The following is a 23,081-nucleotide window of genomic DNA, read 5'->3' as shown; positions in this document are numbered from 1 at the left end:
CAAAGGGTTTCATGTAACTGATACTCATTCTTATTTCATGGTATATATATCCATGCCTCCTGGGTGTACAGGTCTTCTAAGATATTGTTTATGGTAATGATCTTTTTTGACTCAGGTATCTGCCTTTTGCTAGCACTCCAGCTACTTGTGATAAGAGGTACATGTCAAGCCAAAATGAGATAACCAGTCAAATAACAGTCTTCTTAAAAACTTATGTGATGTATATGTGTCACCACACTTAGGGATGTTCACTCGGCAAACAGTTGAAACAATGTTACACACTAAAATTAAAGGCTAGACATTATGAACTCCTAAGGTACATTTATAGGCCAATATGTATGTTCTCTTTAGATGCCATCCTACTAAAGGATAACAAGTAAGAGTTTTCTTTATGTCATTTAATGTCTTGTGATCAAATGGAGGTGTTTGACTAAAAGACTATTCCATACTACAATGGACAGATAAGTGTTACAAAGAAAATGTCATCACGATTGTCATCCTAAAATACTATGCGTAGCTCTTGATCTTAAGTTTCTCTATAATATATAACTGCTGTCTATTAATATTCTGCAGGGATACAACTACTGAAACAACAATGGTTGGTAAGAAATAACAGCCCTCTGTGCTTTTACTTCAAAAGTGCTTGATGTTTTAACTATTATAATAGTTAAGCTCACTGCTCCTACTGAAATACTTATGTCACTGATCTTCTCTTCTGGGTGTTCAACAACTAAAGTTTGGAGAACAAAACTAGAAAGGGAACTTGGCTATAAGGACAGCTAGTATTTTGGCCCTGGCCCCTCAAGGTCAACAAAAAACCAGGACACAAAGGAACCTTTGCTACAGGATCCTATATCTTTGTTAAGTCACTCAACCTCCTGAGCAGGGAGATTGCTGGGCACCAGAGGACAAATGTACCATGTGCCAAAGGAGGGTCACAAAGAGGGAAAAGTCTCCCATGCTTTTACTGAAAGCAACATGGTCAAGCAAGGCCATGACCCATCCTGACGGCTGACACTGACAGAGGAGCTGAGAGGCTCCATGCATGGTTCCAAAGCAATGCCTGAGGAGACTTAACTGACCTTGATAGACAAGAGGTTCATATTAATTGACACAGGTCTCACTTTAACTTGGTCTTAAACACCCAGCAGAAAAGAATACCCAAAAGAGATATAAAATAATGTCATAGTAATAAAGATAGATATAAAAAGGGGCTCCAGTCACTGACCCCTTCTGGCAGTTTCTAGCTACAACAGTAGCTGACCATAGCTACAGATCATTAGGAAAAAACTATGGTAGAATCTATAATAGCCCCAAATTTGGCTCATTATTTCAGTCTATAAAAATGTTTTAACACAGGCCAAGAGAACCTCATAGAACAGAGAGCTGGGAGGCAGGCAAAAGATCTCTGCTAAAATATGCTTTAATAGACTATAATAATTCTAAAGATAATTTATAATCTCATATAATAAAAACAGATGATAAAGGAAACCTAATATAGATTACCATTCACATGCAACCCAATTTCTCCTTTACTTAATCCATAATCTATATATCCTAATCTTCCAGTCAGCTACTTTTACCTTTTCAATCAATGTGATCAGAGACTCACGATTGTTCTCCCATTCCTGTCGAAGCTGTGAAGCAGGTGGGTACTTGCAACAAGACAATTCCAGTGTGATTTCAAAACAGTTGGCCCATACGTAATTGTAATCTTGCATACCACCTATAACATGAAGGAAAAAACAAGTTTACTCCCAGAAGGAAAGGAATTTTGCCTTCCAAAAGACTGGAGAAACTAAATCAATCATCTCTTCTATGTATAAATTTTCTTTTCACTAAGTTGTTTGAAACTGGAGAGGGCTCGTTAATTTTAGAAGAGACCAAGAAGGAAGGCTAAAAGAATATATATTGAAGAGGAATATACATAAAGACATGAAGTTAAGAGCCAGGCGTGATGGCGCATACCTGTTAATCCCAGGACTCAGGAGGCTGAGGCAGGAAGTTTGCCAAGAGTTCAAGGCCAGTCTGGCTACATAGTGAGTTTGAGGCCAGCCTGAACTACATAGTGAGAACCTGTCTCAAAACCCTACCCCCCCAAAAAAGACATAAACTTAACAGGTAGGATGAACAGTTACAAAGAAAAGAAAAAAATGGGAACGAAATCTATGTAAATAGGGAAGGGTGGAGGGGGTGAAAAGTGCACAGATAATGCGGAAAAAAATAAGAACTAAGTACATCATGTACAGATACAAGCACCCAATGATAAATGTAAACATATTATACACCTAAACTGTACCAATAAAAGAATTTTTAAAATAAATAAATAAAATGGAGTACTACTCAGCCATAAAAAATGAGAATTTAGAGACATTTATAACTAAGTGGATGCACACTGAGGCCATACTCCTAAGTGAAACAAATAGGACACACGTGTAAATACCACATAGTTTCTCTAGTGTGAGAAACTGAAAGTATAAATAAGGACTAAAAGGTATAATGGATCATGTGAAATAGGAAGAAAAGGGGCAAAGGGGAAGGGGAAGTGGGAGGAGTAGGGGAAAGGAAAGAAGGGAATGGAATTAATACGAGAAAATGAAAAAATGGAAACAAAGTCTTTGTAAATAGGGAGGGGTGGAGGGGTTAAAGGGAGGGCAGGGGAACAGGGAAAAATAAGAACCAAGACAGATTATATAAGGGTGCAAATTTCCAATGATGAATGTCATTATATTGTATACCTAAAGCATACCAATAAAATTAATTTTAAAAAAAGAAAGAAAAGGGCTAGATAGAAGAACAATATGTATACTGTTGTAAGTAGTTGAGTGAAAAAAGGGAAAATAAAGCTAAATATTTGTGCATGCAAAAAAAAAAGGCTTTGAAAACTGAACTGATATTGGAATCATAGACCACACAATTGAGTCAAAACTTATATTGGGGCTGGGGATGTACTCAGTGCGTGAGACCCTGGGTTTGTTCTCCAACACTGAGAGAAAATAATAGAACAAAAGAAAACTCAGATCTCGTAAGATTTAAAATACACAGGATATAATCCAAAAATATGTGCTATTCAAAGAACCAGCAAAACTGCATGGAACAAAGTTGAAAGACAGCTCCACGATGACCCATTTGTTGGAATTAATAACTAACCTTAAAGCATTATAGCCATGCTCTAAGGAAGTTAAACATCTTTAAAATGCAGTGAAACAAAGAAAGGGAACATATTAAAAGACCAAAATGGGAATGTTAAAACTTAAAAATATAATAACCAAATTAAAAATTTATTGGGAATTTATTGTTGTATGTTCAACCAAGGAATAGATATGACCAGGGGAAAGAGTGAGTTGTCTTGAAGATAAACAAAAATTACCTAGCCTAAACAAAGAGAGACAGAGAGGGGGAGTAGGGAGGGAGAGAGAAAGAGAGAACAAAAAACAGCAAAAGAGAAGAAGACTGGGAATACAGCTCAGTACTTGCCAACAGATGTGAGGACAAGGAGGAGGAAGAGGAGGAAGTGGTACAGGAGGAGGGCCGACTACATTACTATTAGATATGGTAGACTTCAAAACAAAGAAAATTGCCAGATAGACATTACAAATGATAAAAGGATTAATTCACCAAGACAACATAATCCTACATGTTATGCATCCAACAACAGAACTTCAACAGACATGAAACAAAAACTGATAGAACTAAAAGGAAAAACAGACAAATCCACAATTATAGTTGTGAACTTTAACATTACTAGGAGTATTGCAAGTTCAACCCCAGACTAAGCAACTTAGTAAACTTAGTAAAGCCCTGTTTCAAAATAAAAAATATTTTAAAAGGGCTGGGGATGTAGCTCAGTTCAATCCCTAGGTTCAATCCCTAGTACTGGGGAAAAACATTAATAATAACTAAAAATAAAATAGAATAATTATAACAATATATTATAATAAAAGTTATATGAACGTGGTCTCTTGCTCTCAAAACATCTTACTGTGACGCACTCACCCTTCCTGTGGTTATGTGAGATGATGTGATACAGCATTAAGCTGTACGTAAGGGTTACCTGAACTCAAGCTCTGCAATATCTCAATAGTCATCTGGTAAACAAGAGACTAAGGGCCAAGTAGTATATACAGTATGGATTTGCTAGACAGGACAATTCATGTCTTGGGCAAGACACAGCAGGACAATACAAGATTTCATCATGCTACTCAGAACAGCACACAATTTAAAGCTTATGAATAATGTCTGGAATTTTCCATTTAATATATTTCAAACAATGGCTGGCCACAGGGAAGTGAAACCTCAGAAAGTGAAATACTCACAATTTTGACGTCTGCTATTTTACAGATAATAAGAGAGTTCTTAGGTGGTAATTTTGCACTAAGATATTTTTAAATGTCAATGAGCATAATGCTTATAAAAAATTTAGGTGGAAAATCTGCATCAAATAAATAGAACACAGAGGTTGCCTTTTAGAAAAATTACTCAAATTCCTAATCTTTAAATTCAAGTTGACCAAATCTTAACTGAACTTGGTCTTTAAATTCTGAACAACTTATCTTGTAAAAATCTATTTCCTTCACCACTCCCAGTAGATACATATTTGCTAGTAATATGATTCTATAGAGCTAAACTAAATTACACAGTCCTGCCCATTTTTAGTTCTAACTTGGTCAATACTATCTCTTAATTTTGAAACTGTATTTTCCTGTTACAGAAAAAGCACTATCCCATTCTTTATCATCCAAGTTGAACAGAAAAAAAGAGGGGAGCACATCTAATTTACAGACATTGGCTCTAAATATTTGGGGGCCAAACCCTAAATATTGGTGTTTGGTCCTCAATCTTCACATGGGCCTATTGTCATATTACAAAGTATACGAGTGCACTGTTCCTAGTGGTCGGGTTTTATATTAGTAACTTGTGACTCAAGTATAGGAAATATTTTGAGTATGGTTTTATTAATGCTTTTCTTTAAAATTAGCACTCAAGATTTTAAAGAGAAAGAAGAGATTTAATCAGCTCTTTAATGTAAGACCAAAAAGCACTTTACTCATATACATTTGACCATCAGTGGTGCTATTAAATATGAACAGGCTGAGAATTAGTATCTGAATTGAACTGTCAGTACTCCTTAAAACATCCTGGAACAAAATGCCATTAGTCCATACACTTTAGAGGAGAAAAAGGATCCACCTGTTCATATATATATGCGTGTGTGTGTGTGTGTGCATGCATGCGTGTGCACACATGCGTGTGTGTGTGTGTTCTAGTTTCTGGCTGCAATGTCAGGAAACAATATCAATTTTCAAAATCATGTATTCTAACACATGTTTTCCAAATGTCTCGTAACTCTTAAATTTGTTTCTCATCTTGACCTCTCCATCAAGCTCCATAACCTATTTTCTAACTGTCCATTGTGTATTTATAACTAGCACATCAAGTACCACTTTGAATTTTCACTCTTATCCTACCAAAAGAACACACACACACAGGCACACACACAGACACACACATAGACACATACACACACTTCTTCAAATAGTTTCCCCTTTTCCCATTATCATTCTTACTATAAGCTCAAATCCCTCAAGGTCTAATCTTTGGGTCTTTCGTTTCCTTGACACCTGTTCTACCTGCAATTCTTGCACACTTTCTTGTATATCTCACTTTCTCTTTTCATTCCCATCTGAAGTCTTTATCTCCAAAAAAAACCTAATTCCAAAGAACTGCAAAAACCTTCCTAGCCTCCTCTGACTCTACATTCTACACAACGATAAACTCCAAAATGAATAGCACCATCCTGTCCTTATTATCAAATAATTCACACACTAACATGAGACACAAATTACTAACATAAGTGGAAACTATTAACATATGCATACTGATGACATAAACAAAAAGCTCTTGGAAGGCAGGAAAGTAACAGTTATTACAGGGAAGGATTCCTTGGAGGCATAGATAAACTGGAAGAAAGTACTGTGAACAAAACAAAGAATAACCTAATAATGTGTGAAGGTTCACATTTTGGGGGAGGAATAAGTAGTCTGGTGTACAAGAAAGGTAGGAGATAAGGCTAGAAATGTGAGTTGAATCAGACTCTGCTCAAGTTTAGACTTGATCAAACTAAAATGTAAAACCAGCAAAGATACAAGAATCCTTTAAGTTTTTGTATGTTTGTTTTTAACATATGATTGTAAAAGCAAAGTAACACAAGCATTTAATAGAACCATACACATCTTCTCTAAGTGGGACAACTGATAAGTTATTTAGTCATCTATACCTCAAGAACTGGTAAACACAGACTAAAAGGAAAATTAGATATGAGGACAGGACTCTATGCCATGTTCATTAGGTCAGATCGGCCGATTTGTCATTCGAATTCACTCTATCTTTATTCACATATTTGTCTTCATGATGTAGTAATTACTGGGAGAAGTATGACTTAAATTGCCTACTATACGTACAGATTTTTCTTTTTGTTTTGGTACCGGGGATCAAACTCGGGTCCTTGCACTTGCGCAGCAGGCGGCGAAACCGCTGAGCTAAATCCCCGGCCCTAGATTTTTCTATTTATTCACATCAGATACTGTATTTTTGTAGTTACATAATATTCATTTGATTTTTAGATTCCACTATTCTGGTCTTACATGGATTAATTCATAATGCCCTATTTAATGACTCAGACAACATTAAGAATAAGCTTTTTGGTCCATTTTTGGACAAAAACCTATTTTATGCTACCAAAACAGTTCAGTAACTATTTTTTTCCTTTCCAGCAGTTATCTACTTCAAGCCAAATGTACTTCAATATTTAGAGCACATTAGTGCTGTTTAGTCTGACTGCCACTTTAGGGAAAGAAAGGATGGCCCACATGATTGAAGGAATTTATGTTCATAAAGAACCTTGTAGGATATCTGGTCACATAACTCTGTGCCTAGAGTATAACAGGAGAAGGAAAAAAGCCTGATAAATCCACAGAACATTTTCTTCTTCCAGAGGAGGAAAAAAAAAATCACAATTACCAGTTTGAAAAGGTTCAGCTCCAAGTAAGAGGTGGCTTAAAAAAACAAACAAAAATGAAGCATTATGGCAGCCACCCTAACTAATCATATTATGCATAGACACATGAGCAACATGTAGGGCTGACAACTATTTTTCTGACTAATTTTCTATCTGAATATTCACTCAAATTATAGGCAAGGCAATCTGAGATAAACTGTAGGTCAGTTTTCACTGGACATGACTGAGACATATAAACAAGTCAGGGCAAAAGAAAAACCCAAATCATAAGCTATCACATGCAACTTGTAAGGTGTTTTGTTCCTACTCAGAATTGGAAAACAAATCAATTCTACCACAGAGTGATCAAAAATAGTGTTTTTTCAAACTGCAGCTCATAATCCATTACTGGGTTGTGAGGTATGTTAGTGAGTTCAAACACATTTTTAAAAAATGAAATAGAACAGGCTAGAAGAAATAACACTACAACATAGTACAAGGGTATTATTTCATGAAACTGTTTTAGTTTTATGTACACACACTACATGAAATGTATATAAACAACTAAAAGGTATTTCATATTATAGGTTGCTACTGAAAGAAATTTTGGAAAATACTATGATCTAGGACAATGGCGGGGAACCCATGGCCTGCATGGGGCAGCGGGCTGTTTGTATTGTGAAAGCTCTAAAAACTTCATCATCACTGATCTAGGATCTACCAGCAAGACAAGCTTATTTTCTCAGAATAGGAGCAACCCTAGGAAGAATATTTTTATAAATTTTTGTAAGATTATCTAGTCCAAAGATCATCTAAGATCTTAAATAACTATTTACAGTACTCATTTTCTCAGGTGACAAGAATTCATTTATTCAAGGCAGATGTGGTGGCGCATGCCTGTAATCCCAGCACTTGGGAGGCAGAGGCTAGAGGATCACAGTGAATTCGAGACCAACCTGGGCTATATAGTGAGTTCAAGGCCAGCCTGAACTATATAGCAAGAACCTATCTCATGGCCGGGGATTTAGCTCAGTGGTTCCACTGCCTGCCTCCCAAGTGCAAGGACACGAGTTCGATCCCCAGTACCAATCCCCGGTACAACCACAACAAAAAAAAGAACCTATCTCACAAAACAAAACAAGAATTCATTTTAAAAATTTCTTTAAACTTTAGTGTTTACTTCTAAACACCAGGCATGAGTCTATGTGCTGGAAATAGAAAACCAAATAAAACAAAAATCCCTGCCCTGATGAAGTTTAAACTCTAGCATAGATAAGTAGCTGTGGTTTCCAATTCTAGACTAAGTGCTTTATGTAGTTCTCACTTGGGCCTCACAATCCTAGGAGGTAGATAATATTTATCTTCATTTTACATATGAAGGAACTGAGACAAATTTATTTATTTACATGTTCAAGATTAATTGGTCTGTCTCTCTTGCTTGCTCTTACTCTTTCATACACATGTGCACATATGCAGAGCTACACAAGGCAGAGTTAAAATTCAAACCGAAGCTAGTAAGATCCCAAAGCTGTGCTCTGAGCCACTATACTACACTGCCTTCCTGTGTCTATTTGCAGGAAAATAAAATGAAACAATGCTCTGCCCAAGAAAATATCTAAAACCTGCTCAGAACTGTGACCCCTTGGTCAAATAATTTCAATTATAGATAGTCTGGGGTTTCTTGCCCTTTTTTAAATTGAAAGAAGGCAATTCTTAAAGTGACCCAAAATTTCAGTTCATCTTTATTAATATGTTTTGGAATACACATACTGAAGCATCGACTGATTTTTATAATATCTTCAAAACTGTGAAAAAAGAACAGTAGGCAAAAGGCATACAACTCAGCACATTATGGTTAAAAATAAAAAGGCTCCCTGCTCCATGAATATGTCCAGCTTAGGCTCTCAAAATAATGAGGCTTTAGCAGGTAAGTACGACTATTTACAGGCCTTATTAGGATAATCATTCCCTAGGTGGAGCTTACAGGTTTGAAAGCCATGTTAAGAGAAGTAAGGTCCACTAGACAGCTAGATATGCTGAATCAACTGTGGAAATGAAGGCAAAGGTATAGGGGTCAGATCACTCCACATTCTACACTACTGATACACTGTGTGATCCTCCCAAGGAGGAACTATTTCTGTTTTGCTCCCACTGAAACCTAATACAGAATATGGAACATGGCAGGTACTCAGTAAATGTTTACTAAATGAATAAATTATATTACATAAGTTTTTTCTTCTCTCAGGCTTTGAACTTCCATAAAGCAAAAGGATTAGACTAGTTCAATATATTTACTTTCAGCTCTAAAAATCTGTATTTCTTTGAGCTAGAATTACTAAATACATCACATAGAGTATCTGTAAAATCACTCCAGGACATCTAGGTGTGAATATGTGCCAAGTCACAGGGTTTCACAACATCTTGCTGCAGTCCTGCATAAGATAAACAAAATGAATTTGCCCTGTTGAAACTACTTGAAACGTCATCAACTCCTCTTCAAGGAGAAACTGTTTGATATTTGCTAATATACAAAGAGAAGCAATTATAGAAATAAAACACATCTGACAATTCAGCTAAAATAGGAGAAAAGTTGATGCTCATAAAAATAATTAATGATAACAGCAACAAAATTCAGCTTCTTCAGATATTTGAAGAATCAGAAAAATCTCATAACTGATTTAACCAAATTAAACAGAGATTAACCAATCTCTGCTTTTAATACCAAAGTATACTTACTTTCTGTGAAGGCAGGATATTTAATTTTCAAATAGTATAACATAAACTTACATTCCTTAATCATCAATTCGGAATTACTTTCTAAACTTTTAGAACTTTTGCAAAAAGGAAAAGTAAATTACTTTTCAACCCATTATTTTAAGTAACATCATCTCAAATTAATGAAGTGACCTAACTCACAAAACCACCAGTCTACAAAAATTAGATATTATTAAATATATTCACTGAAGATTGAAATGTGAGGATTACACATTGAAGTATGCCCCTCAACTATAAAAAAATGTTTTAATGGGCCGGGGATTTAACTCAGTGGTTTCACTGCCTGCTGTGCAAGCGCAAGGACCCCGAGTTCAATCCCTGGTACCAAAAAAAAAAAAAAAAGTTTTAATAGTTTTCAAACCACCTCTAACTGTTATGGGGAAAAATCTGGCTTCTAAATACTTCAAACACCTTTGTATATGCATGCTATATACAAAAAACACGTAGAATCTAGAAGGGGATCAGGAAATTCTACAAGGTATTAAGTCCTCAAACTCAGGACTCACTTTGGATATACATGGCTTAACAAAAAAGTCAAAGAGTAACTCAAAGGTATTAATAAAGGAAAATTAAGAGACATACAAGATAGTTCATAATGCAATTGTCAATAAAAAGTAAGAAAGACCATAGGCATTTCATTTTAGAATGCGTAGATTTTAAGAAGAAAAAAATATAAATACTGATGACACCTCCATGATGACTTGTTCTTTCTGCTTATTCATAATAGTCTAAGTTTGTGCATAAAAGTAATAAAGTTAGGAGCAACAGCTATTTTCATGGTATTTAAAAAGAAAAGGCAAACTTATTTTATAATCCTTTAAAAACAGCATTCCATGAAATATTGGAGTCTTTTATGTTTTGGTGGTAGAATGTAAATGATATAGTCATAATAAAAAACAGTTTGGTGATTCCTTAAAAACTAAATACAGAGGGCTGGGGATTTAGCTCAGTGGTTCCAGCACCTGCCTTGCAAGTGCAAGGTCCTCAGTTTGATCCCTGGTACCAAAAAAACCCCTAAAAAACTAAACACAGAATTATTCTATAGCACTCCTTAGCTATATACCCAAAAGAATTCAAAATAAGGACTCTGATACTTGTCTGATAATGTTCATTACAGTAGCATTATTCACAGTAGCAAGATGGAAACTCAGTGTCCATCAATGGATGAATTGATAAATAAAATGTATTTATTATATACATACAAAGAATATTACTCACCATAAAAAGGAATGAAGCTCTGATAAATGCTACAAGGTGGATGAACCTTGAGTACATTTTACTAAGTGAAATAAGCTAGATGCCAAAGGACAGATATATATGATCCTACTTATGTGAAATATCTAGAATAGGCAAATTCACAGGATAGAAAGTAGATTAGAGGTTCTCAGTGTGAGAGGGTATTATTTAATGGTTACAAAGTGGTTGGAGTGACAAAAAGGTTTTGGAGCTAGACAGCGGTGATGGTTGCATGACATTATGAATAACTAATGCCACTGAATTCTACACTTAAAAATGTCTAAAATGGCAAAATTTATGATATATATTTTTACCACAATAAAAAAATAGAATTCCATGATCATTCCACAGATTAAATACAAAAGGAAATTGTTCCTTCCTTCCTTCCTTCTTTTCTTTCTTTCTTTTTTGTACCTTTATTTAAAATGGAGAGATCTGGTTGGTGGTCATATTAACCAAGCTGTTCAATTTAGCCATTTGTAGCTTGGCTTTATGTATCTCCTGATGTGATATAATATGGTCTACATAAAGGTCTTGCTGGAAAGTTAACAGCGAATCTTAATATGAAGAAAATGACAACTCCAGAATATGTAATGCTCCGCTGAACTGGTTTGTACTCTTCACTAGAGTCAAATGCAAGGCTTGAACCTTGACTGGATCCTGGATCTGGTGAAAAAAGAGCTACCAAAGATATTTTTGGATGTAGGGGAAATGGCAGTTATGGACAGCATGTGGGATTATAGTATTGAATTATTGCTGATTTTTCAATTATGGTAATGGTATACAGTTGTACAGAAGAATGTTCTTGTACTTGGGAAATGTATGCTGAGGAACTTACAGATAAAGTGTCATGAAATCTGTCACTTGTTTTTGGCAAAAGATTATGTGTGTATGTGTGTATAGGGCTATAGGTATATATGTGGTGGTAGGGAGGCAAACCACATGGGTATGATAACAGTAAATTTAAATAAAGGATACAAAAATGCTCATGTAGTCTTCTTTCAATTTTACAATGCATTTCAAAGTTTGAAAATAAAAATAAGTTGGTTTTTAAAATTTGTTTTTGTGGTAGTGAGGCTCGAACCCTGGCCACTGTACCACTGAGTTATATGTACCACAGAGTTATATCTCTACCCCTTTTTATTTTTTTATTTTGAGATACAGGCTTGCTAAATTGTCCAGGTTGGCCTTGAACTTAAGATTCCCCCTGCCTCAGCCTCCTGAGTAGCTGAGGATGCAGGTGTGTGCCACTGTGCTGGACAAGATGTAAGAGTTGTAAATTCTGCAGTTTCCTCTGTTCCACTCAGAATATACTTAACAAAGTTAAATGAGGGGGATTTAGCTCAGTGGTTCCACTGCCTGCCTCGCAAGTGCAAGGTCCCGAGTTCGATCACTAGTACCAAAACAAAGTTAAATGAACAAGAGGGAATATATAGCAAATTCATTCTTGCATACCTTCCACATCATACCAATGTGCGCCATTTGTGATCCCATCTTTGAAAGTCTCATCTTCATCTCCTGGACAATGAGGTTCACCAGTTTTCATTATAGGGTGATTTGAAGCGTAAGCTTTTGCCAAGTATTTAAAGACTTCATCATCTGAGGTTTTGCTATAGATTCCAGTGGCCTTATGTTCTGGAGAATCATCAAAAGGATAGCTTGCTACCACAGAGCCACCATGCAGATTTCCAGAAAGCACAAACCTTTGAAAATATAACCAAATCACGTATCACAAAAAAAGGCACAGAAAACACCACACATTTAAAAATTCCACATCTCATTCACTTTCTTCCTCTTCTTCCTTTCCTCTTCTTCCTCTCCCCACCCCTCCCCATGTTGGGGGTTGAACCCTGCTAGGAAAATGCTCTATCACTGAGCTTTATCCTAGCTCCATAAATGAACTCAAATATCTCTTGGAGAATTAGAAGACAACTCTCTCAGTTACTACAAGCAGACCATTACTAACAGCAACAACAAAAAAAAATAGAAGGAAAATATAATCAATTCAAAATTTCAAACAGCTTTTACAATTCACATTAATGGCAAGTAGTAAAACAGTATGAACAATGTTTCAGTAGATGTCTTATTTACAGAATTTCATTCATGTAGGAGGTTGAACTGTACAAACTTCCCAGTATTCAACCTTTTTTTAATCTACAAAAATACCAATTTCACTTAGTTCAATCTAATAATTATATTCATAATGTATCAATTTCATAAAAATAGCTAGCTGGTATAAATATTTGTTGAACACGAATTAGGTTAATAACTTTTATGTTTTGTATATTTACTGTCAAAAGAGAATTTTTAAGGTAAGGAATCTTTTTTTTCATTATGTTTATTGATACATTTTAGGTATACAATACAGTTACATTCATCATTGGGATCTTGTACCTTTACATGATGTATCTTGGTTCTTATTTTTTCCCCATTCCCCTGCCAAGGAGTTTAATTTAAAAGAGAACGGATTTTGTCTTACTCCGGTTTCACAAATTACCTATACTAAATTCACATTTGTAAGAAAGACGCCACAGTAGAGAAGATTCAGGAAAAACAAAAACAACCTGAAACAGTAAGCTGCATTCCGGGAAAAACAATACAATACTGTATAACAAAGACTAGTTCTCCATTTAACTGAGGTTTCTGATTGCGATATAAAAAATAAACTGACATGGAGACAAAGCTGCTCTTATAAAACAAACAAATTTATAAGTGTTTCTGTGTGTGTGTGGTGCTGAAGATCAAACTGCCTCATGTATGCTAGCCAAGCACTCTACCACTGAGCTACATCCACAACCCCGTATTTCTGCTTTTAAGTGAACCAATTTATAATCTGGTCAAATTTCTAGATATAGAAATGCTGAAGAACTCCTTTTATGATGAAAGCTAAAGGTAAAAACACAATGCTCCATTTATTTACTTTTTCCTTATTTGTTTTGATTGTTTATTTTTAAAGGCAGGGTCTCCCTGACTTGAACTTGATATGTAGCCCAGGCTGGCCTCAAACACATCCTCTCAAGTGCTAGGATTACAGGTGTTGCCACCCACCACGCCTGGCGGCCTTTCCCTTATGTAAGAGTTCAAATCATTACTACAAGTAGAGATTAAATACTTTTCTCTTTGTACTCTAAATTGGGTTTTCTTGCTTCTGCCTTTCTGTGGTTGAAATTAACTGAGCTACAGAAATTCTAAAGGGAGTTGACATATTTCTCTATATAGCCTTGAAATAAAATGAAATCTATCATATGTCTAATTTGAATTATTTTAAGCATAATGAGCCCCACCTCAGAGTAAATAAAATAATGGAAATTACTTATAACACAGAATCTGTTCATCAAAAGAAAGAATTTAGCTAATGCTGACTGTGATTAAACACTAGAACAGACTATAAAAAGATACTATTTTAAAACTAATATAATTTTAATTAGCACCCTTCCAGACACTAGAGCATGCGATCTGGAGTAGTGGCAATAGCACAGGCTTGGGAGCCAGGCAAATGAGGGTAAGAACATTCAGTCTCCCAAATCTGTAACTCAACAGCAATATGAACAGAAGTTACATCTCTAAATTTGATAAACCTCAGTTTTCCTCTCATCTGTAAAATGGGGAGTTATAAAAACTAAATAAGATAACAGGTAAACATCTTCTAGTGCAATGACTGCTTTGTAGCTCCTCCTAAACAAATGTTCATTTCTTTAGAGATACCTAGCACCTTGTTTAGGGAATCACTGCCATACAGATTTACCACTAGACTCCCCAATTCCACTGCCAGTCCTGGACAGAATAATATAGAAACAAAAACTAAGTATGTATTCTAATTTTCTAACTCTACCCTAGCCACCTGTCCCTCATTGCTAAGGCATTAACAATTTACTTTCTAAATTGTATTTCTAAAATAATTTACCTTTTCCCCCACTGACTGGGAATGCTATCAGAAGGCTGGCCCAATTCAGGTAACCTATTTGACAACAAATATTTTTTCAGTATCAAAATACTGTTCTAGATATTCTGCAAAAGGGAAAGGAATCAAGAGATTGGGGGTGGGGGAAGAAAAACGAATTAAGATATACCAAATCCTGGAGGAATGTAATCATTTTGTACTGCAGATATGTATGTAAAAGTAAAAATTTTTTAAATACTGTTTTAGGCACAAGAAATACATTATGAACCAATACCACCAAAAAAAAGAAAAAGCCCTGAATATTCTAAGTGAACTATGCTACTTAATTATGTGTTTTTAATTAAAACTTTAAAAATCTAAAATCCTCTACTAAATGTCTTTCAGTTTGTTCAACATTTCTTGTAACACTTCTTAGAAATGTCTTTGTAACAATTTGATGAGTACCTTTAGAACAATGAAATATTTGCAGTCTACTTGAGGATTAAAATTAAATTCAATGAGAGCTTCTTTGCTCTTCCTACCGTAGTTTTGGAGGTACCAAGGCCACTTATAAGGAGGATTTTAAGAGAAAGTAACACTTATCACAGTGGCTAAAAGATTACTCTTTTGAGTCTTTTGTCAAACCAACTTTACAAGTATTTCTCTTACTTGACTTCATTATCATATATGTTCCTTGCCTAAGATTTAAAGTAGTTAAATCTGGGCTGGGAGTGTAGTTCAGTCACAGAGTACTTGCCTAGCTTGTATGAGTCCTTGGGCTTAATCCCCAGGATTGAAAAACAAATTTTTTTTTTTAAGTAGCTGCTAGACAAAGGCAAGGCAGGGGGCATCACAATACCTGACTTGAAATTATACTACAGAGCTACAGTGATAAAAACAGCATGGTACTGGCAAAAAAACAACAACAGACATGAGGATCAATGGAACAGATTAGAAGCTACAGAAACAACCCCAAACACAATCAGCCACCTTATCTTTGACAAAGGGGCCAAACACGTTCATTGGAAGAAAGCCTCTTTAATAAGTGGCACTGCAAAAACTGGCTTTCTACATGCCGAAGACTAAAACTAGACCCATGTCTCTCACCATGCACTAAACTAAAATCAAAATGGATCAAAGATCTAAATATTAAAACAGAAACACTAAATCTGCTGGAAGAGAGAATAGGTAGAACTCTTGAAGACATAGGTGTAAGCAAAGACTTCATGAACAAAACCCCAATTGCACAGGAACTATTACAAAGAATCAACAACTAGGATCTCATCTTATAAAAAAGCTTTTGCACAGCAAAAGAAATCACCAACAGAGTGAAAAGACAACCCAAAGAGTGGGAAAAAATTTTAGCCAGTTGTTCCTCTGACAAAGGACTAATAATACCTAGAACACATAAAGAATTGAAAAAAATCAGAACCTCCAAATTTAAAGACCCAATCCAAAAATGGGCATCTGAGATGAATACATACTTCTCAGACGAAGAAGTACAAATGGCAAACAAATATATGAAAAACGGTTTAACATCACTGGTTATTCAAGAGATGCAAATTAAAACAATGCTGAGATTCCATCTCACTCTAGAAAGAATGGCTGTTATCAAGAAATTAACCAACAACAAATGCTGGTGGGGCTGTGGGGAGAAAGGAACCCTTCTCCGCTGTTGGTGGTAGTGTAGACTGGTACAACTACTGTGGAAACCAGTGTGGAGATTCCTCAAAAAACTAGGATTAGAGGTCCCCTTTGACCCAGCTATTCCCCTCCTGAGTATCTTCGCAAAAGAATTAAAAGCATCATACCACAGCGATATATGCACACCCATATTTATAGCAGCACAGTTTGTAATAGCTAAATCCGGGAAATAACCCAAATGCCCATCAACTGATGAATGGATAAAAAAAAGATGTGAGTTTTTTATACAATGGAGTACTACTCAGCCATAAAGAAAGATAAACTTGAGACATTTCTAGGTAAAAGGATCCACCTTGAGACCATACTCTTACATGAAATAAATCGGACACGTGTGTAAATATTGCATTGTCCCTCTGGTGTGAGAAACTGAAAGTATAAATAAAGACCAAAATGTATAACAGATATTGTGAAATAAGAAGAATTTGTTCAAAAGACAAGGGGAACTAGGGAGGGGGAGGGGGGAAGGAAGGAAGAGAAAAGAAAAAAATGAGAAAAGAAGAATAAAACGGAAGCAAAAGCTTTGTAAATAAGGAGGGGAGGCAGCGTTGAAGGGAGGGGAGGGGAATGGGAAAAAAAAAGAAGAATCAAGATATATCATATACAGGTACAAATTCCTTATAATGAATGTGATCATTATGTATATCTAAATTATACTAATAAACTTAATTTAAAAAATTAAGTACCTGCTAAATATTATAGTCTATAAATATTAAATATTAATCTCTACCTTTATGTTCTCTCAATAATCCTATAGATAACAAAAAATTAAGAAAATCTGATGTCTGGAAAAACTAAATATTCATGAAATTGCAGGTAAATATATTCAAGCACCCCAAAACACTCTGCACTGACCCCTAACACTATGATAATGCTCTTCACAAACATACCCAAGGGCTGGGGTAGAGAATTCAATCTCCAGTACCACCAAAAAAACAAAAACAAATTTTAAAAGAACACAAAAGTTCATTTATATGCTAATTTCCTCACCTTTAGGCAAGTAAATTTATTCAAAGAAGTCTGGTGTGACAAAAATGTGGAAGTCAAGTAAAATCTTTAACAATGTAGTTTAAGTCTTTTCTATTTTCCTAAGTATTTGTCTCAATTATTGGGCTGGGGATTTAGCTCACTGGTTCCGGTGCCTGCCTTGCAAGTGCAAGGTCCCAAGCTTGATTCCCAGCACCAAAAAAAAATTATCAATAGTACAAAGCACTGTTCAAGTGAAGTACAAAGTAAAACAAAAATACATAAATAAGTAAATAATCTTCACTTTTCTAAGTTGGAGGGAATTTTACCATATTCAAAATAACAAAAAGTCTATTTCTAATATAGCTGGGTGAACAGGATATCAAGAAATTACCCAAATTATTATTTTCACAAAATACACTTGCAAAAGGTCGTTTTCTCACAGAGACTTACGTTTGGGTTCTTCTTTTCCATATCCTACCTATGAATCTATATTAGGCCTCAATCTCAAATTGTGTGGGTACACAAATTTTTAATTTTGTGAACATTCATATATCAGCGTCCTTTGTTATTTTTTTTGTTTATATATATTATTTTTTGGTACTGGGGATCGAACTCAGGACGTTGCACTTGCAAGACAGGTGACAGAACCACTGAGCTAAATCTCGGGCCCTGAGTGTCCTTTGTTATTGATTAATCACTAAAGAAGAGGCATTTTGAATTAAATTTTGAAGACTGAGGATACAGATGGATATATTCTTTACCTGTATAATCACCTACTTTCCCTTTTGACTACAGTTACATGTTTGATTATGGTAGTCCACTGCCTCAAAACAAAATGACTCTATGATACCAGCTGACCTACTTGAGTTTTTGAATTCTCACAAGCTTCTATCATTGAACTAATCAAACCAGACCATCACTCATAATCATTAAATACTAATGATATGAAAGAGTTAACTAAATAATGAATTTTTGGTTCCGGATTTAAAGTTCAAGGCTTTCAATGTAGCCTCAAGGTGACTTAAACCATAAGAAAATTTTCATTTTTGGTTGCAGCAGAATTAATACTGAAAAGAGAAATCCCTTCAAGGGTCGTGATGGGGTATTTTAAACACTTAAGCAATGGAAACTGCAGTTCATATATCATCTCAGAAAAGCCCTGGCAATCACAGTTTCTAACAGTAAGTATTATGTCAAAGTCAAATTTATGTAGATGTTCAGAGGTCATAATACGATCATCTTAAAAAAAAAAATCTTCCTAGAAAGTGTATATGAAATTGAATATAAGGAATCTTCTAAAGGGGAGTAAAGTGAAAGGCAGAAGACAAAAAAGAATCTGGAACTGTCATAATGCCCATGAATTTTCTAGCCTGCTATGTATGACTGAAATTTCGTAGAAGAAATGATTCCGAATCTCAAAGAAAAACTTTGTTCATTACCTTTACCTTCACTGACACTCAGAAATATTCAAATCAAGGTAGAAAGATGATTGCTTCAAAAGCCTTATGAAGGCAAAAAAATGGATATACTGACAACACTGACGCTTGATAAAGGAGAGGTACATGCTCACTTCAGACACTATTCCATTTGGAATAGTTCCTTCTTCTATTCTTCTCTTCCTCTTTGCTATAAATCCTACCTATCTCTCAAGATTCAGTTCAAGTTCTACCTCTTCCACAGAACAGTCCATGTTATATTGCCAGAGGGAACAGATTCCTTAAAGTGTAACTGGGTAAACATTTCATATATAACATTCTTTTGTTATATACTAATTTCTTGAGGTCCCCATCTTCTACTTTTTAATTTTAAAAATCCCACACAGTGCCAGGGATTTAGCTCAGTGGTTTTGCCGCCTGCTGCGCAAGGGCAAGGACCCGACTTCGATCCCTGGTCCAAAAAAATAAATAAATAAAAAATAAAAAATAAAATAAAATCCCACCCAATGCTCAGAACATTCAAGGTATGTAATAAGTGACAATTAGTCATTTTAGTTGACAGGGCACCGGAAACCCTCAGTCTAAAATGAAGCAGCTTATGGATCTGTGCAAATTCTCCAGGCAAGTCCATATCCTTAACAGAACCAGAGGTAAAGATGGGAAGGGAACCAGTTTCTGTCAAATAAGAGGAAGACCCTCAGGGTGTCATTTACATTTCTGGGCTACAGTCTCTCTCCCTAGGTGTTAACAGCAGACTAAGACTCAGACTGCTTGAGTCTAAGCCGCAGCCACACTTCCTTCGCTAAGTAAATTAACCAGGCTGACCCTCGATTTCCCCGAATGCAAAACAAGAATATGAATGATGTCTATGTCATCAGGTTGTGGCCAACATCAGTGAGATAATGCAGTCACGGAAAGTGCTTAGCACAGCACCTCTAGTAGTAACATAACAACATTGACAACTAACCTATAAAATGTGTGAGCTGACCTAGGGTATCCTTAAATTCTCATCCATGGCTCTCTTCCATGGTTCTGGGAGTACAGAGACCAAAAAGGAGTCTCCCGTTCATCCACGCCTTGAACAAATGACAGCCTATAGGCAGCGCTTCTTTGACAAACAGCGGTAGTAGGAGGCTCCGGGAGCTGGGCCCTGTCCCTGTTTCAGGGTGTCACCCCCTACCCTCACTATCTCTATCCCTTAGGCCAGCAAGCATGGTTGGAGCGCCTGCTGGGTGTGGGAATCAGCCTCTCGCCCTTGAAGGCTCACGTGTGTGCAGGAGACGAGACCGGCGACACTCACTTGTTCCTGCGGATCCAGTCGATGAGGGCTCGCACTTCGGGCACCTCGTCTAGAGATGGGGGCTCGCCAGTGCTGAACTGGTCGGGGAAGCTGCGGTTGAGGTCGCGGCCCCGGCTGTTGTCGCGGCCGCTGGTCCCGGGAGGGCCGCTGTCGCCGAGGCCGCAGTCGCCCTCGCGGGAGCGCTCGAAACCGTCAGGGTTGAGGCTGGGCAGCACGTACACGTCGGTGGTGTTGAGCAGGCGGACGAGGCGCGGATCTCCGCGGCGGTAGCCGGAGGCCAGCTCTCGGGCCAGGTAGACCAGCACCTGGCGCGACACGGTCTCGTCGCCGTGCATGTTGCCCACCAGCTTCACCTGCGGACGGCCGGGCACGAGCGGCCCCGCAGCGTCCGACCCCGCCGCGTCGCCGTCAGGGGGCAGCGGCCCCAGGCCGGCCGTGAGGCGCAGCACCCACAGCGGCCGGCCCTCCACCGAGCGGCCGATGCTGAAGAGGCGGGCCAGGCCGGGGGTCCCCGCGGCCGCCGCCTCCCTCAGCGCCTTGCCCAGCTCCTCTTCATGGTAGTAGCGGTCGAACTGGCCCTCGGCGCCCGCACTCGTAGTCGTGGTCGCCTCCGCCTTCTTGATGTGCGCCGCCCGGGTTGGGCTCCTCAGAAGCAGCAGCAAGCATAGCAGCAGCAAGCACAGCAGCAGCGGGAGGCGCCTCAGCCGCCAGGGCGGCCGGGCGTCCCAACCGCTCGCCATCTTCCAGCCGCTCCGCTAACCCCGGCTCCGCTCCCGCGGCTCCGAGCTCCGGGAGGCCGGGGCCCGCCGGATCCGCTCCGCGCCTAGCAACTCCATCCCGCCCTCCGACAGCAACCAATCGCGAACGACCCTGCTGCAGCGTCACGCCGGGGGACAGGACCGCCTTAAAGTGGACGTTTCCCTGGGCGTGTCTCCCCTTTTCCAGTCCGGGACCAGGTTGATCGCTGTCTTCCTTCACTGAGTTCTCCCTCCCTTCTCCGCCTCCCTGTTTCCTCTTCTAACGTTTAGTCCTCGTCTTTCATCTCTCAGTTCCTTCGTCATAGCCTCTTCCCTTAAATTGTTCTTTTTTCTGAGTACTCAGTAGCTCGCTTCCCCATCTTTGTTGTAGCTTTTCTCAGATGCGTGTTAACGCTTAGAGATGAGACTCGGAAGGCACCAAGGAAATCGAAGGACTCGAAAAAATCAATAGGTTCGAAAGAATACGTATATACAGTATTCGAGAAAGGATACCTACGCCACAGCACCCTTTGCACGCTTTCCTCCCATGTGTCCTGCCTCTGCCTAGCCCAGCTGCCTGCGTGAAGCTGAAGAGAATGTGATGCCTGGAGCAGCAGACGGCTCGCTAGCTTATAAGCACAGTCCTCGATACCTTACGAGCACTGTCCATTCCATTTTGAGTTGCTGTGTGGAAAGGTGTCTCCTAAATTTGTTAGGCCATGCAGTGAGCCCCCTTTGTGTTCATATTACCTATTTGCAGCCACCCTACGTTGTTCCATTGCAACTAGTTCCTTGGTGTGCTGGTGTAAATCCTCCACGGGCCAATTTCGTTTTATACTTTACCTGCCCACTCTCACACCTCTTCTGAACCACACGCGCAATATTCTTTAATGTTTGGCCAACGCTGGGAAAATACGATCTTCCATCAAGTCTAAAGAGGCCTTTTAAGCTGCTCTTTAGGCTTGAATCACTTGAAGAAACACAAAACTACACAATTCTTGTATCAAGTGTGAAATTCTACCCATCCAATAACATCATTGCTACAATGGTTGTATTTCCCTCTTTCAGAACCAAATATTTCAGCCTGGTCCCTGAACTATAGTTGAACCCTAATATGACTAGTAGAGTTAATTCATTCACTTATCAAAATATTTATTGAGCAACTGCTGTGTGCTAAAGCTAGGTGCTGGGAAGCAAGTCATTCTTCCACCTAGTCAGAAATTCACGCTGTTTATGATAAAGGATACAGTAGAAGTATGACAGAAACATCATTCAACCTGAGGAGGAGGAGGAAGGGAGAAAAACTAGAAGAAGGGAGGAATTCTGAGCAGAACGAGGGCAAGCACCGAAGGCTACAGGGTTTGAGAGCAAATACTCCATCTTCTGAAATTGAGTATAGGTCAGGATTACTAGTGTGAAGGGAATCGTGGCTGTGGAGGTGACAAGACACAAGCCAGAGGTGCAAGGATAGACCTAAAAAGCACACTTGGTTCAGAAGGCCACAAAAAGCCATAGGTAGATTTTAAGCTAATTTAGAAAAATCCCTCTAACAATAACATGGAGACTGAAAAAGGAGGCCTAAGACACATGAGGCTCAGATACCTGTAAGGAAGATATAATCCAAGAAGACATGATAAGCCCCTTAAAAGGGGCAGTGCCAGTGGAGGCAGACAGAAGGAAATGGATTCAAATGACCTGTAGGAGGGAAAGTAAGACCTGGTGACAGAAAGGATGATAGGCTGGCTCCAAGTTATAGCCTAAGCAACTTGCAGGTGTTATTTGAGGTACAGGACAGGAGAAAACACAGGCTTAGGATAATGAGGTAGTACTCTGCATTGGGAGCAAGCACGGTCCTGTGATCTCTTCCATGCCCCATTTGGTCTAGTCTGTATTATACACAGCAGCTGTAACTCATCAAGAAACAAAGCCCCAACTCAGTGCAGAGACCACTCCCTCCTGGGAGTCCTTAATCATTATGCTGTTCACTTTTACAATAATCCAAATCAAAGGAGCCCCAGGGGACATGTTAACCTCTAATCAAGTATTTCCC

The 23,081-nt window shown here is 38.0% G+C and overlaps 1 protein-coding gene across 2 annotated transcripts in view; it reads right to left on the bottom strand.

Moving 5' to 3' along the window:
- Cpd (carboxypeptidase D) overlaps window positions 1-21,118 on the bottom strand; it is a 75,658-nt gene extending 54,540 nt beyond the window's left edge. Inside the window, exons 1-3 of one of the 2 annotated variants that reach the window (XM_021238141.2) lie at window positions 20,295-21,118; window positions 12,464-12,711; window positions 1,584-1,726 (exon numbers count right to left, since the gene is read on the bottom strand). In XM_021238141.2, the coding sequence (XP_021093800.1) occupies window positions 1,584-1,726; window positions 12,464-12,711; window positions 20,295-21,034 (1,131 nt within the window). In that variant the 5' untranslated portion in view covers window positions 21,035-21,118. The remainder of the gene's footprint in view (window positions 1-1,583; window positions 1,727-12,463; window positions 12,712-20,294) is intronic. The other variant, XM_004857085.4, reaches the window with a different exon arrangement.
- Window positions 21,119-23,081: the final 1,963 nt, after the last annotated feature.

Source organism: Heterocephalus glaber, unplaced genomic scaffold (assembly GCF_053883595.1).
Source record: "Heterocephalus glaber isolate CG9 unplaced genomic scaffold, H.glaber_assembly_v1.0 deba00001564, whole genome shotgun sequence".
NCBI lineage: Eukaryota > Metazoa > Chordata > Mammalia > Rodentia > Bathyergidae > Heterocephalus > Heterocephalus glaber.
The sequence above is the reverse complement of the archived record's forward strand: the minus strand, read 5'-3'. Positions and strand labels throughout refer to the sequence as shown.